Source organism: Monomorium pharaonis, chromosome 5, assembly GCF_013373865.1.
Source record: "Monomorium pharaonis isolate MP-MQ-018 chromosome 5, ASM1337386v2, whole genome shotgun sequence".
In the NCBI taxonomy this organism is placed as follows: Eukaryota; Metazoa; Arthropoda; class Insecta; order Hymenoptera; family Formicidae; genus Monomorium; species Monomorium pharaonis.
Genome location: NC_050471.1, coordinates 22990784 through 23005773, shown reverse-complemented (window position 1 = coordinate 23005773; position 14990 = coordinate 22990784). Strand labels below are relative to the sequence as shown.

The 14990-nt window shown below is 26.9% G+C and overlaps 2 protein-coding genes across 4 annotated transcripts in view; one reads left to right on the top strand and one right to left on the bottom strand.

Moving 5' to 3' along the window:
* LOC105830574 (prostatic acid phosphatase) overlaps positions 1–10832 on the bottom strand; it is a 39988-nt gene extending 29156 nt beyond the window's left edge. The window contains exon 1 of one of the 3 annotated variants that reach the window (XM_036287353.1): positions 10712–10832. The gene's annotated coding sequence lies outside the window, so the exon portion shown is untranslated. Of the gene's footprint in view, positions 1–4260; positions 4282–10711 lie in introns of those variants that run through there. The other 2 variants (XM_036287355.1, XM_036287354.1) reach the window with 2 other exon arrangements.
* On the top strand, positions 2225–14738 carry LOC105833860. Its single transcript, XM_036287358.1, has 7 exons — positions 2225–3412; positions 4295–4588; positions 8279–8403; positions 8602–8719; positions 9760–9926; positions 10676–10946; positions 11993–14738. The coding sequence occupies exons 1-6, from the start codon at positions 3224–3226 to the stop codon at positions 10899–10901; spliced, it is 1119 nt and encodes a 372-aa protein (XP_036143251.1). The 5' UTR covers positions 2225–3223; the 3' UTR covers positions 10902–10946; positions 11993–14738.
* The last annotated feature ends 252 nt before the right edge of the window (positions 14739–14990 follow it).

Below are 14990 nucleotides of genomic sequence, written 5' to 3'. Positions count from 1 at the left end.
AACATATTTGGTAATTTGCAGATCGATCATGTAATTTCAAGTAAAACTTTTCACATGTATTTCATGCCTCCCAAATAATACACAGACGTTTTACAAACCTTTTTTAAAATGTACGTAATTGGATAGTACGTATTTAAAACATCCAGGTCACAAACTTGAATTTTTCAACATTTTAAAGATGCCTTGCATTACTTTTTTGAACATTTGAAAAATACCGATTTTAAAGACTAAATGAACCAAAATTGAATCTATTTCAGTAATTAAAAAAATTTTAAAAAAGGTAGGTGGTATATTTCTTTTCAATGTAAATTAAAATAAAATTGTTAGCAATTTCGTAATTGCATAAAATAAACTAACAAATTAATATCTGCGCAATGACATTGTAACGATACAGAACTTTAAAGAGTTATAAAATAGATCTGTTAATGTATTAGTATATTTCATGTAATTAATAAATTGTTAACAAATTAACTTCAATTTGCATTAACAACAAACACTTTACATATTTTAAAAGCAATTGCTGATTGTTAAACAACTATATCAATAAAACAGACAATTGAAAAAACTCATGTCATCATTGTTTTGACATTTTAATGTTAACTACAAGATAGGCAATAAAAATTGGGGATTCTATTTGAAAAATATCACATGATCTTAATTCAAGAATGCGGCAAATCTTAGACCAATATTCAGAATACGCTTTTATTGATATATAATAAATAAATATAATTCACGTTACTTATATTAAAGAAATTTAGTTTCAAAAATAATTATGTATATCTATAAATAAAAACATGTTCTGAATACGAGCCTTAATGTTTATAATATGCTGTTAAAGGGATGCTGAACCTGTCATGTTTTACCGATTATTTTAATTATTTCCAATTCACTAATTTTTTAATTGTATTTACAGAATTAAAAATCCTCTTCCACAATTCACAATCTGTACTTTAATTGTGGAAAAGAATTTTTTATTTTGTAAATACAATTAAAAGATTAGTGAAAAGTCAAAATAATCAGAAAAATAGGACAGATTCAGCATCCTCTTAATATAATTAAAAAAACAAAATAACACATTGCAAATACAAGAAAATTTTCTAATTATATAATTTAATACGTTTTTTCTTTAATTAATGTTCAGATTGTTTTTACAAATAAAATACTTTCCTTCTTGTGCTTTTATTTATCCAAAAACATAGATGTTTACAAGATAACTTAAAGACATCTTAAAAACTGTTGTAATTAGTTGTATTCAACAGACATAAAAAAAGCATCTTTGAAAATAACATTATTATAATGCATGTATACATGCATCTAAAATTGCATATAAAATTGTTCTTTCACTGTAATAAACATTCATACAAAATATAAATACAAGTTGAAAAACAATCAATATAATCTTTTAACTATTATTTTTTGAATTCTATTTTTAGAAACATTTAAATTTTATTTATATTTCTATTATATGTTTCAAAAAGAACTTATAATTATTTTACACAAGAGTTTTTTTAAGGTGAAAATTTTTTTCAAACACGTAAAATTAACATCTTTAAAATGTCTAAATATAATATAAATATATTTTGAACGTTCAATAATGTATGTTCTTATACCATTTGTATGATGTCCATAAAATATAGACAAAATAAAAACTAAAATTGAACATTCATTGGATGTTGTGTGCTCTATAGACTATATAATTTTTTTTAGTCAATAATAATAAAAATTCTTGTTAATATTGCAGTGACAAAAAAGTTATATAGTACATTGTATTCATGCATAAAATGTCAAAAACTTTACATAAAATTACATGTTTTATCCCCTGAATCTTTTTTGCACAGGCACAAACTTGATTTTTCAGAAATCTTTATATACCTGAATCTAATATATTTTAAAATTTTTTATTCTATAATTTCTAAAGAAAACAAAATTTGAAAAATATAAGAAGATAAAAAAATCTATATCTTTTATAGAAATGTTTAGCTATGTGAATTCTGATTTATTCTAAGAATTTTTCATTCTATAACTTTTGAAGAAATCTTGTAAAATCTAAAAAATGTAAAAAATCTACATTTTTTATAATATTCTCGAAAGAATCTAATATATTATAAAATGATATATTCAGTAATTTCTAAAAAAAATTTTTTTAATCTAAAATAATTTGAGAATTTTTTTCAAAAATCTTCATAAATTTAAAATATAAAAAATTCAGAAAAATATTATAAAAAAAATTTCTACTGGAACCTCACATAATGTTAAAAATTAGACACTCTTGAATTAGATATCTTTTTTTTACCGATGATGATCGCACGAACAGGAATTGCCGACGAATTGCCAGGACGACCGAGATGTTCACTTGTCACAGCGCGGCGTCAATCTGCCTGTGCGAACTTTCGTTTCAAGTGGAGTCTAACGTGAGCAAATAACCACGGCGCTAAGACGTAATCTAACTGTCGATCCCAAGGAACTCGAAATCTCTTCAACCGTGGATCACGCAGGCGAAGTTGGCCAGGTGGCGATCATCAAGCACCGGAAGTCCCGGCGCAAGAAATCGAAAAACGCCGCATCCGCCACCGCCACTATCGCCACCGCCGCCGCCGCCGCCGCCGCCGCCGGCGACTCCAAAGTACGTTTTCTCTGCTTTTTCGATCTTCCTCCTTTCTCGCTATTCTCATTATTTACAATTATATTTGCAATTAATTATAATCTTTTTTCTTTATTTTGATCTAATTTCTTTTGCAAACCCGAAATTTTCTTGCCTGTTAAATCAGATGGAAAAAAAAACGAAAAAAAACATTCCGGGAATCATTTATTAAATTAGAATTGAACGCGAGATAAAATTTTGTACTTTATAATTATAACAAAATTCAAGGCTCTAAGAATTTCAAAATATAATATTTTTTCACTTTTAACATAAAGTTTTTTGTAGAAATATAATTTTAGTAATGTTAAATTGGCAAATAACTAATAACGGTTACAGTAAAAAACAACAATGTTTATAATGACACACACACACACGCACACACACACACACACACACACACACGCGCGCGCGCGTGATGTATATAAGCGATTTACAATTAATTAATTATAAATTAATTATAAATTAAACTAGTATTAACTTTCTAAAGGTTTTCAAGACTTTTTTAAACAGTCATTACATTATTTGTTCCATTCCCCAAAATTAAATAAAGTATCAATTTGTGTATCTTTCGAGGCAAAGGAAATGGCAAATACCTGCACCGAATTCCGAAAGGAAATACACAAGTCTTTCGTTCTACCAGCGATCCAGACAACGCCATCGTATTCCGTAACAACAATACAGAACCAGACAGGCTCTACCACAGCTATGCGACCTCGATCTCTTTATACCGCGCACAATTATCATCCCCAGTCCGAAGAACCCAATTTTCAAGTATATAATCACAATCCTTGAACCCCTCTTTATCTCTAATCTATTTTTATTTTTATTTTAAACATAAATCACGTATAGCTTTACGAGTGAGAGAGAGAGAGAGAGAGAGAGAGAGATTGTCCAAAATATTAACAAAGATATCAATATAAAATAAAATATAAGTCGTATATTTTGAAAAGATAATGGAGAATAATGGAGAATTAAAGAAGTTAAAATAAAATTGATAAAGAATCGATAAGAACTCTAAAATATATTGCAAAGAAAAAAAGTTCTACAAAGTCTTCTATAAAAATATGTCTTGTATGTTCTACGCAAAAAAAAATTTTTCTTTGAATTTACTCTATAAACTCGTAATTGTTGTGGAGCAACATAGATTTTTTGAAGAAAATATACTATAATATTAGTAAAATTTGATATAAAAATTAGTAAAATTCACTAGAAATTAGTAAAAATATTAAAATTACAATAATTAGTTATGCACTGTAATGTTAGCAAAATCAAATAAATTTTATTTTTAAAAATTACACTAAATTATAGAATGAAATTTTTTTCAAAATTTATGTCGTTCTGTGATTATTATAATTTTGGGAGTATGTTCTAAAAGAAAAATCTTTCCGTGTACGATTGCTCATCATATATTACATTGCTTAGAATTGACACAGATCTACCAATAAAAATTATGCTATTACAACAGCAACTTGTATGCTAAGAGATAAGATAACACAGTAAAAATAAAAGAAAAATTCTTTACAAACTTTTAGAGTATCAAGAGCACATTTGTTTGTACTATTTTAGGCTCCTAAAATATAAATGTATAGAATTATGTTATCATGACCTTGTGTCCTAACCTTGTGATTGTGTTTCTTCCAAATGGTTTTGTAGCGATACAATGAGCTGTCCAAATACTTCGAACCCCCGGCCGAACAGTGGAGCGGTCTGAGTGGAGCAACCACGTACTCAGGATCGGCGACTATCTGGCGGCAAGCGAGGAAATCGGTTGGCGTGCCTTATTATACAACCGAAGAAGCTTCCATCTACACAGAAAACTGGAGAGAGCATGACTCTGACGTCGGCGGCGTCGTCGCCACCCCCCATGGTACCATATCGTTGAGGTTGCACAACAGAATACGCGTGGATATGACCATTGACCGCGCCGTCAGAGTCATCAACTTCAAGGTAATCTTTTATAAAAATGTATTCTTTCTATATTTGCAATATTATAACCATATAAAATAATAAAATAAAATATTTAAATAGAGATGTATGTATAAAAAATTAAATGTGAGAAATATTGAATAAAATATTTAAATAAATAAAATAATACTAAAAATTAAGTACACGTTAATAAAAAAGAAATAAATTTGAATTAAGAAGGAATTAATGTTAAAAAGATTTTTGTTATAATTTATTAGTAACTATTAATATTAATTATAACGTTACAATAATTAATCTTTTTCTTACAAATCTGGATAATTCGTGCTTTGATTTTTATCCATGAAAGTTTTTTGATATTTTGTTTAACTTTTAACAAATATTATTTAGAAATTTTATTCAAATTGCTACATTACAGCGTATTATTTCTTATAACAAACGCAATTATTAGAAAATTTTCGTCAATTCATGATGCCATTATTGTGTAATATTCGTGCAATATACCTGTTGTTGTAATTTGGAAAAAAATTTATTTTTTAATTACTATATCTCGAAAACAAGAAATTATTCAAATAAACCAAAATATATTTTAACATTAAAAATTGATACTTTCGCATACATTAATAAAATTTAGGAAACATTTTTAATATCGATTACAAAAATCCTCAAGGATGTTTTTCGTTTCTTTCACACCATTTCTCTCAAAATTATGACGTGATAATCAAATGTGACGTGATTATCAATACAATTCTGTTCAGCAAACAATACGTAGAAAACGATTATTTAAACTTGTGTTGCAAAATAATATTGGATAATGCAATTATAATTATTATATAAATACTGAATAAATTTATTAATAATTTGATTAAAAATTTTAAAAATTAAATTATTAATAAAAAGAATATTAAATTTTAATTGAAAAAAAGTTAAAAAATTAAAAATTAAAAAGTTTTTTAACAATACAGAGCTATAATGTAAAATTTTATGATTCATATAAATAAAGAATTTAATTAAATTAAACTAAATTTAAATCTAGATCTTTTGATCTTTATAAAACAAAACTATGTAATATAAAATATTTAATAAAAATTAAAAATTAAACATATATTAATCAATATATGATATACGTAATTTTATTATTTTATGTATTATATGTATATTATTTTATAACTTATTAATAAATTATGTATATCGTGAATTTTAGAAAATTTAAAATTAAGATATAGTTTTACATCATAAAAATAGTATGTAATATTTAAATGCCAATGGATCAAGTTATGGATTTAAAGTTATGGATTTATAATTTTATAATACTTAGATATCATAGCAAACAACTAAAGCTTCACACAATTAATATAACAGTAGTGCTTTTAAAAATATAATACATGGCAATATTAAATTGGCCAATAATTATTATTTATTTTGACTTGAAAGTACTAACAGCAGTGTTTTTAATACTTAAAATAAATATTAATTACTGGTTAAAATTTAATACTATTCAGTATTACATTTTAATAAGAAAAGTGTTAATTTTCTCTCTCTCTCTCTCTCTCTCTCTCTCTCTCTCTCTCTCTCTTTGTTAATTTTATTAAAGAGTACATATTTATAAAGTAGTTTAAAATATTTTGATCTTTTCAAATAATTTATTTTATTTTTTTAAAATCAATTTTAGGTAAATTTAAAAAATGTTTTGTAGAATCACACATAAAATAAATTAAAAACACAGTTTATAAAATAAAAAAATAAATATTTAAAAAAAATCAATCTCAAACAGTAAAAAGACTAACATGTAATTCTAATCCTTTAATCAGTTTAATCCATCAGCAACTGTATATATTACATCCCACACAGCGCACATTTTTCAGAAAGCTTTCTGAAAAATATGTGAAAGATCTTCTGTCAGATATCTTTCAAAAAGCTTTCTGAAAGATGTTGTGCTGTATGGGATATTACTTTTATGACATTATATTCATATACTAAAAAAAAGTTGTTAATTGAATTAAATTTTTCAACTTGATTAAATTTTTTCAGTTCAACTATTTATGAATTTAACTTAAATACTTTAATAAAATATTTGAACTTCAATATAAGTATTTATATATTTGACTGAAATACATATAATTAAATTCTTAAATAGTTGAACTGAAAAAATTTAATCAAGTTGAAAAATTTAATCAAATTATCAACATTTTTTTTTCAGTATAATATCTTAATATCGAACTTTCTGAAACTCACGACATACTTACTCCACACAGCAATGTAATATTTCAACGATATTGCAGAAAAAATTATAATATTGCAGTAATACTACGTGATAATATATCAGCAATATTACAGAAATATTGCTGATATATAAAATGTCCGCGAAAATTTATCGCTGAAATGTTACTGCACTATTGCAACAATATTACTAATATATTGTGAAAATATTACGATAATATTATTGTAATTTGTCTAACATTTTAATATTTTTGCAATAAAAATATATATTTTGGGTACATGTTTCATCCAGCATTTGCATCCACATTACAAAAATATTTCACCGTAATGGTGCACTATACATATCGCAACCATCCAAACCACTATACCCTATTTGTCGCATTGCTTAACTTCTACAATTGAAAAAACGGTCACCCAACCAAATGTGAGCCGCTGTTGATGTTGCTTGACTTCGAAGATCGTACGCAACCTAATATTTCGTGATGATCCTTGAACACTTGACGTTTATAAATACATATTTGTTATAGATCAGTTTAATATATGTTAGAAAGATAAAACATGTATAGTTAAATAATATTTTAATAAATATAAATATTTTTACTAATTTTTACATATGCGAAATAACATGTGAAATAACTAATAAAAATATCTGTTTTTGATTTGTTCATCTGATAAAACTAAATTATATAACTATAAAATACTAATAGTATTAATTATATAGAATATTATATTAATTATTAATAAGTGTTGTTTAGTCAATTTCTAAATGATCAGTTATGATTAGTTACTGGAAGTTTTTGTTTACATATGTTATGTTTTGATTACGCCTATATAAGTTAAAAAGAAATAAAAACATAAAATAAAAATTATTATATTTGCTTACGTGTACTAACATGACTAAAATTTGACGTTAAAATGGCTTGTTTGCTACCTGGGAATACGATATGGATATATCACAATGCAATCTTGTAATAATATCACTAAAATATTACAATATGATATATCACAATGCATTATAGTAATATTACTAAAATATTACAATATAATATATCGCAATGCAATATTTAAGTAATATTTTTGTAATATCACATTGTGATATATCGTAATGCAATATGTCAACAATATTTTTGTAATATTAATATTACATTGTAATATATTGCAATATAATATTTTAATAATATTTTTGTAATGCTACATTTTGATATATCGCAGTGCAATATGCCAGCAATATTTCTGTAATATTACATTGTAATATATCGCAATGCAATATGTCAACAAGATTTCTGTAATATCACATTTCCGTTATAATATTACTGCAATATTATAATATTGCTGTGATATTATAGCAATATTATATACTGTGTGGGATATATCTCCCCTTGTTGGTATTAGAGCTATAGAATTTTTGAGTTTCATGGAAATTTCATAAGTTTCATCTACTCAAATCTAGACTAAATCTAGACTAAATCTACATTTCACATTCGATTTTTGTAGAACAACATTGTTCTGTCACTGAGTGGTTCCGGAGCAGCTGCCGCGTTGCTGCATCCCAATGGCAGGATATATCAATATGGGTCTCGAGTGGAGATCGTCGCCCACGACACACACGGCAATAACAAGTTAGTTTTATCTCTAAGGCCAGTATTCATAGTCTTATATTTCAAGTCTTATATTTAAGATTATTTTAAGTATTGTTTTAAGATGTTATCAACCAATTATAACATCTTAAAACATTACTCGAAACGGTCTTGAAATAAGATTCGATTATAAATACCGTCCAAAGTGACGACTAATTAATTCCAATTTTGCTTTGTCAGATATGCAAAGATGTGGTACAAAGGGGTCAGTTTCACATCGGAACAATGCGCGCTTGTCTATTTAGTGGACACAGCTGGGACCAGGACTACAACAGATTCTTTCTCAGACATGAGCCAAGTAAAACGAGTTAGAGATTTATTTTCGCTTCCGAATTAATCAGTTTGAAATCTCGCTGTTTCCGATTCCAATCATGCATAATTATTTTAATCCTTAAATCCTTGAATTTAAATGTCCTCTTTTAATTATTCTTATTTTATGTGATTGCTTGATTTTTCCATATTCTTCATTTTATAGAAATCTCTAAATAAGTCTTTTGTTTTTCAAAACTTTGAATCGACGATTTTATATTATTTTTTTCAAATAAAAGTTTGTTTTGAGAAAAAATTATTTATTGCAACATAAAATCTCTCTCTTGGCATATAATCTGCTTCTTATATAAATATTTGTCATAGGAAATTATTTTTAATTTTTTATGAGAAAAACCATTACACAAAAGAATCTCTCTCTCTCTCTCTCTCTCTATTTTTGTTTCAAATCGATAATAATTATTTTAACTTTTAGATCTTTCGATTAAAGTTGGTTTTTTCATACATAATTTTTCTAACATACATATCTAATATTTAATTTAATAAGTAATTTAATTTTTTGTTTTTTCTTATATTTGATTTTATATTTTTCACTTTATGTTTTTCAAAAATTTCAAATCAATAATGTTATGTTATTTTTTTCGAATGAAAATTATTAATTCTGATCAAAAATAATTGATTATAATATCAAATTTCTCGTGATATGTATAATCTATTTCTTGTATATATATATATATATATATATATATATATATATATATACATACGTACATATATATACACACACACACACACATATATATATACATATGTATGAATACGTATATAAACATATTTTTTATAAAACATTTATTTTCAATTTTTCGTGAAAAAAACCCTTGCACATATAAAAAATTTAAAACAAAAATTTTTTATAAATATTGTGTTTATTAATTCGACTGAAGTTAACAATAATATTCATTTTAGTGATTAAAATAGATGTTTTAAATTAGCTCGTATAATAATGCAGAGATTACGAAAAAAATGTGATTAAAGAAGAATGTAGCCTAATTTTTTACGAATAATTTGTAGGACTTTTCATTAAGTGTTTTCTATTCGGGCTCTCGCCATGGTTCGGCATGTCTGCAAGAAGCTGTAGCGCATCTCAGTACGGCTCAATATTGGCAAACCGATGAAGGTGTTGAAAATTGGATTATTAACAATGTCCGTGTATCTCAGACACCCGATGGCCTCGTCAGGTATTAACTAATCATTTATCTCACTTTGACTCTAAAATAAAAAAATCTGGAAAAAAATCTACTAAAAATGAATAATAGAATAGAATGAATAATAAGATAGAATTCGAGTGACTCTAAAATAAAAAAATCTGGGAAAAAAATCTACTAAAAATGAATAATAGAATAGAATGAATAATAAGATAGAATTCGAGCCCCTTCCATGATTAAGAAATTAAAATAAATTAGAAATTTAATCAAAGCACAATAAATGCAATTTTATTTAATATTAAATTCCGTTATTGTATAATTTAAGATTTTCTATTTTGTTGCGTTAAATTATTTAAATTTTTAGAAATTTTTTTTAGGTAATTGGATAAATAGTTTTTATTACTTTTTGTTCTTTATTCTTTATTTATTATTGATTAATTTTCTATTTGTTTTGTTTTGTGTGTGTGTGCGCGCGCGCGCTACACACATACACACACACACACACAAATATATACGTATATATATATTTTTTAAATATATATACATAATACTTAAAAAAAAAAATATATATATATACAGATAATTATTATTATATGTATATATAATTTATTAATAGATCTATTTGATATCTTTATAGAGATCATCGACGATTATAATTTCCCAGACTAAAACTAAATATGTAAATAAATTTAGAATTTTTTTATTTTGCCTAACAAATAATCGCACTTGTTTTTTTTTTAAGTTCAATTTTTACTCTATTCCCCCTTTTTATTGCACAACAGAATTGCACGAAACAGCAATAAATATCAACTACGTACATCACCCAGCAACGGGACAGCCTCATTGACGACACCCTTTCTACACTGTACCGCATCCTTAGGACAAACGTCCCATCTCTTTGTACGTCGTGGAGAACGTCGCATGCACTACGACGGTACCAGTTTCATCGTAAGAAACGCGGGTCACAGCGCCGGTTTCGATGACAACAATCAATTGAAGGTCTACTAGGACAAGAGCCGCACGGAACATCTTCTCACTTGCACAGTAAAAAAAGTTCGCAATTGAAATTGAAATTTCTTCTTAAAATTTTTATGTCAAATTTTTTTACAAACACAAGTGTTAATTTATTATAATGTCATTGTGTTATTTGAATATTATGTGTTAAATGTATATTTAACATTTCTTAGTGTTAAAATAATTTATAAGTAAATAATAGATAACAAAAATAATTTTGTAATTTTGAAACATAAATTCTAAGATAAATAAATAAAATGTAGGTGAAAAGCATCGAATTTGGACACTGCTTCGTTTTTGGACAATATTTTTTAAATAATAGTTAGAAAAACAATGTTGAGAACATGAATACAAATAGAAAGTATCTTCTATTAAATGTTATAGTAATTTTTGTAATACTGTTTTGTATTTTTCTAATAATTAATGTTTTCGTGATACATGTCAAAAAGGGAATTTGACAAAATGGGCGCCTAATTTGGAATTTGTATACAATTGAAGTATTAATGTTACATTTTATTACGTATTATGTATATAATACATCTTATTACGTATTATGTATATAATAAGATGTATAAACCTACAGATTCAATATTATTCCGTTAGGCTTGCCTAAAAAACAGAATCGTGCACATATAACTCTCGCTTTTGATAAATTCGTTTTTAGTAGATTTTATATAAAAAAGGATATAAATGTATAAAATATGAGTTTTTATTTCTTTAATTAACTAAGCTTCTATTCTTAATAAACTAAGATCATATTTTTATCAGTATTCGTACAGTGCGATATTTAATTTCCAAGAAATAAGGGAGTTCCAATTTAAGAAACTGTTCCAAATTCGGTGCCTTTCCTCCATATGTAAAATATATATCATATATGTCATATTATAAAAGTTAAACTAAAGATATATTTCATAATTTGTTTCCAACTGCGTTAATGTACTAGTGTTAATTTTTTATATAATATTTATGTTACTTTCTAACATACTCATCTTGTGCTAAATTAACATAAAAATTTGGATAAATTTTTGGGGATATATAAAACATAATATAAAATATAACACCAATAAACTTTCTTTACTGTATAGGGTTTACCTGCGAAGGAGAAACAATGCATATGGCCAATAGTTTGATTGGCAAATGGATCCAAGCATGACTCAACGATCGTTCATGTGAGGATTTAATTTCAAACGTACAACAAAAGAATTTTCATCGAGATTCTCAACAAGTGAAATCAGACTATTATAACATTGAATTATGCTTTAATTGTACCCGTGCTTGTATGTTCAGAGATTTCCTCAAATATCATTTTACTAGAGTTTAGTAATTTAATTGAATTGTTTTTGTCTATCCGAATATCTATGCTGTTATCTATGCTGGTTCGATCCAGTAAAATGTTCAATAAATAAATAAATAGAGCATTAATATTCAACATTAATTTTTATTACGCAAAGTTAATATTTAGTTATTAAAATTATTGTGACGTCTTTACAATAAAAAACAATGTCCCAGAAATATATACAAGGTGTCCCATTTTAATCTATCACCCTTCGTAACTTTGCAGGGAGCGATCGTATAGAAAAATGTTTCAGACAAAAGTTGTATGGCTTCAAGGGGAACATAAGATGGTGACCTTAGCCTTGACCTGGGAAGCAAATTTAAAGGTCATTTAAAGGTCAACTTAATTTTTTAAAATAAAATCTACTTTTCATTACATATTCTTGTAACTCATTTCAAGAGCTTTCCAAAACACTATAATTAAAAGTGTTTTGCTCAACTATTTTTTTAGTTATAGAACTTGAAAGTTACAGGACCACCGGCATTAGCATTACCCAAGGTGTACCACGTGGAAGTTGCTCGGTCGGATTTACACCTCGCGTGTGTATGTGTGTGTGTGTGTGTGTGTGTGTGTGTGTGTGTGTGTGTGTGTGTGTGTGTGTGTGTGTGTGTGTGTGTGTGTGTGTGATCGTGCTTACGTGTTGGTGTGGATACCTAAAAATGAAAAAATATTTCATTGTAGGTGTTCAAAAATGCGTTCCCCTTTTTGAATACATAAACGCAATCTTTCGTTAAAATTGTTACACACTCTTTCAAGCATAGCTGGTGTTATTCTCTGAAATACGTTACGAACACACACACACACACACACACACACACACACAAAAGAGGTGTAAATCCAACCAAGCAACCCCCACGTACACCTTGGATAATGCTAATATCGGCGGTCCTGTAACTTTCAAGTCCTATAACTCAAATAACTAATTTTAGTGTTTTGGAAAACTCTCGAGATGAGCTACAAGAATATGTAATGTAAAGTAGGGGGTTTCATTTAAAAAAATTAAGTTGTCTAAAACACTTTTCTATACGATCGTTTCCTGCAAAGTTACAAGAGGTGATAGATTAAAATGGGACACTCTGTATGTATGTATGTGTATATATACTGACACACATATATACTGACATATATAATATATACAGAATGCCTTTAAATTGGTAATAAATATTTTAATGAATTCTTTATAACATGTAAAGACTTTTAGCTAAAAGATCGGCATTGACATACTACGACACAATTATAGTGGTAAGAATAAGAACTATATCCTAGTAGCAAAAAACATTGGTGCAATATTGGAAAGCAATATAAAGACAATATTCCCAATATTGGTCCAATATTGTAAAGTGAACGCTTCATCTTATTTAGCCAATTTGTCTAAGCAGAAATATTGGTTCAATATTGATTCAGCATTGGGTCAATATTGAACCAATCAATTTTTCATACTGAACATTAATTGCATTCTAATTTGAAGCAAATATTTTATAACCAATATTGGCGTTACACTGGGAAACATTGAGAAAACATTGACCAATGCATTCCAAATATAACCAATATATAACCAATATTAGCCAATACACTGCCAATGTATTTTGCTACTAAGAATAAGGCGAAAAAGTGACATATTAACAACTCAATTTACTTCTGTCGCGTTTTATTCAATTATTCGTTATATCCTAAAATTGCTAGGTGCAGATTTTATAAATTACTTAAAATATATCGAAAATATAATGATAAAGAAATTACTAAGATATGCAATACATAAAAAGAATGTTTCCCACACTCTTTTCAATAATTCACATTTATTTTATGGATTTTTATTAAAGGGATCCTAAAATAGTCTATTCTGATATTCTATTTTAAATTAATCTTGTAATTAGTTTTATAAAATTGTAAAAGGGTTTTACAGAATTAAAGTAAGCACAAAAATGTAGGAGGGAATGATATTATGACAGAGTTCATAAAAAAAAATTTTTTTATATATCAATAATTATTTACTATCGATAATTATTTTACAATAATTTGTTTAGTAAACAAATTATTATTAAAATTTACAAATACAGTGGAACCCCGCGTTAGAAGACTATTCGGGGCTTCGAGTTTTGAGTCTACTAACGCGAGATGATCTCTTATTGCTTGGTTTCACTCCCACTCTGTGAAATTCAGGGACGTGGCGGTATTGCCATTAGTCAGTTTATGTTTAGGGCCGTCGCACAGACTTTTGCATAATACATAGTGCATGATGAATAAAAGAATCAATTAATCAAAGTCGTTTATTTCCCTCCCCAGGATAGAAATAAAGACCTCTGATTGGTTGATTCTTTTATGCATTATGCATTTCGTGTTATGCAAAAGTCTGTGCGGCGGCCCTGACCCAAGAGGAAATGGCAAGTTGATCAGACGTCGATAGCATTTACGCGGCTCCATGAATAGAGATAGAGAGTGTACCGATATGTTGCAACAAATATATGTTTCATTTTCTTTCTGAAATCTCTCTCAAACTAAAAAAAAAATAAATGAATAAATAAATGAATGAATGAATGAATAAATGAATGAATGAATAAATCAACGAATAAATAAATCAATGAATGAATGAGTGAATTAATGGAAGAATGATATACGATAATGATATTATAATTAAAAATATTAATAACCGATGTAATTTGGTTCGGTGAACGCTGATGGAGCACGTAAGAAGAACGTATCCCTTCTAATTAACCTGTGATCTGTGTAAACTTAAAGACATCCTTGCC

Bases quoted from the DNA above. Each gene is read 5' to 3' on its own strand.
- LOC105833860 (XM_036287358.1), top strand. From the start codon at position 3,224: ATGGCAAATACCTGCACCGAATTCCGAAAGGAAATACACAAGTCTTTC. The intron at 4,589-8,278 runs GTAATCTTTTAT...CGATTTTTGTAG, and splicing joins TCAGAGTCATCAACTTCAAG to AACAACATTGTTCTGTCACT. The intron at 8,404-8,601 runs GTTAGTTTTATC...TTGCTTTGTCAG, and splicing joins GACACACACGGCAATAACAA to ATATGCAAAGATGTGGTACA.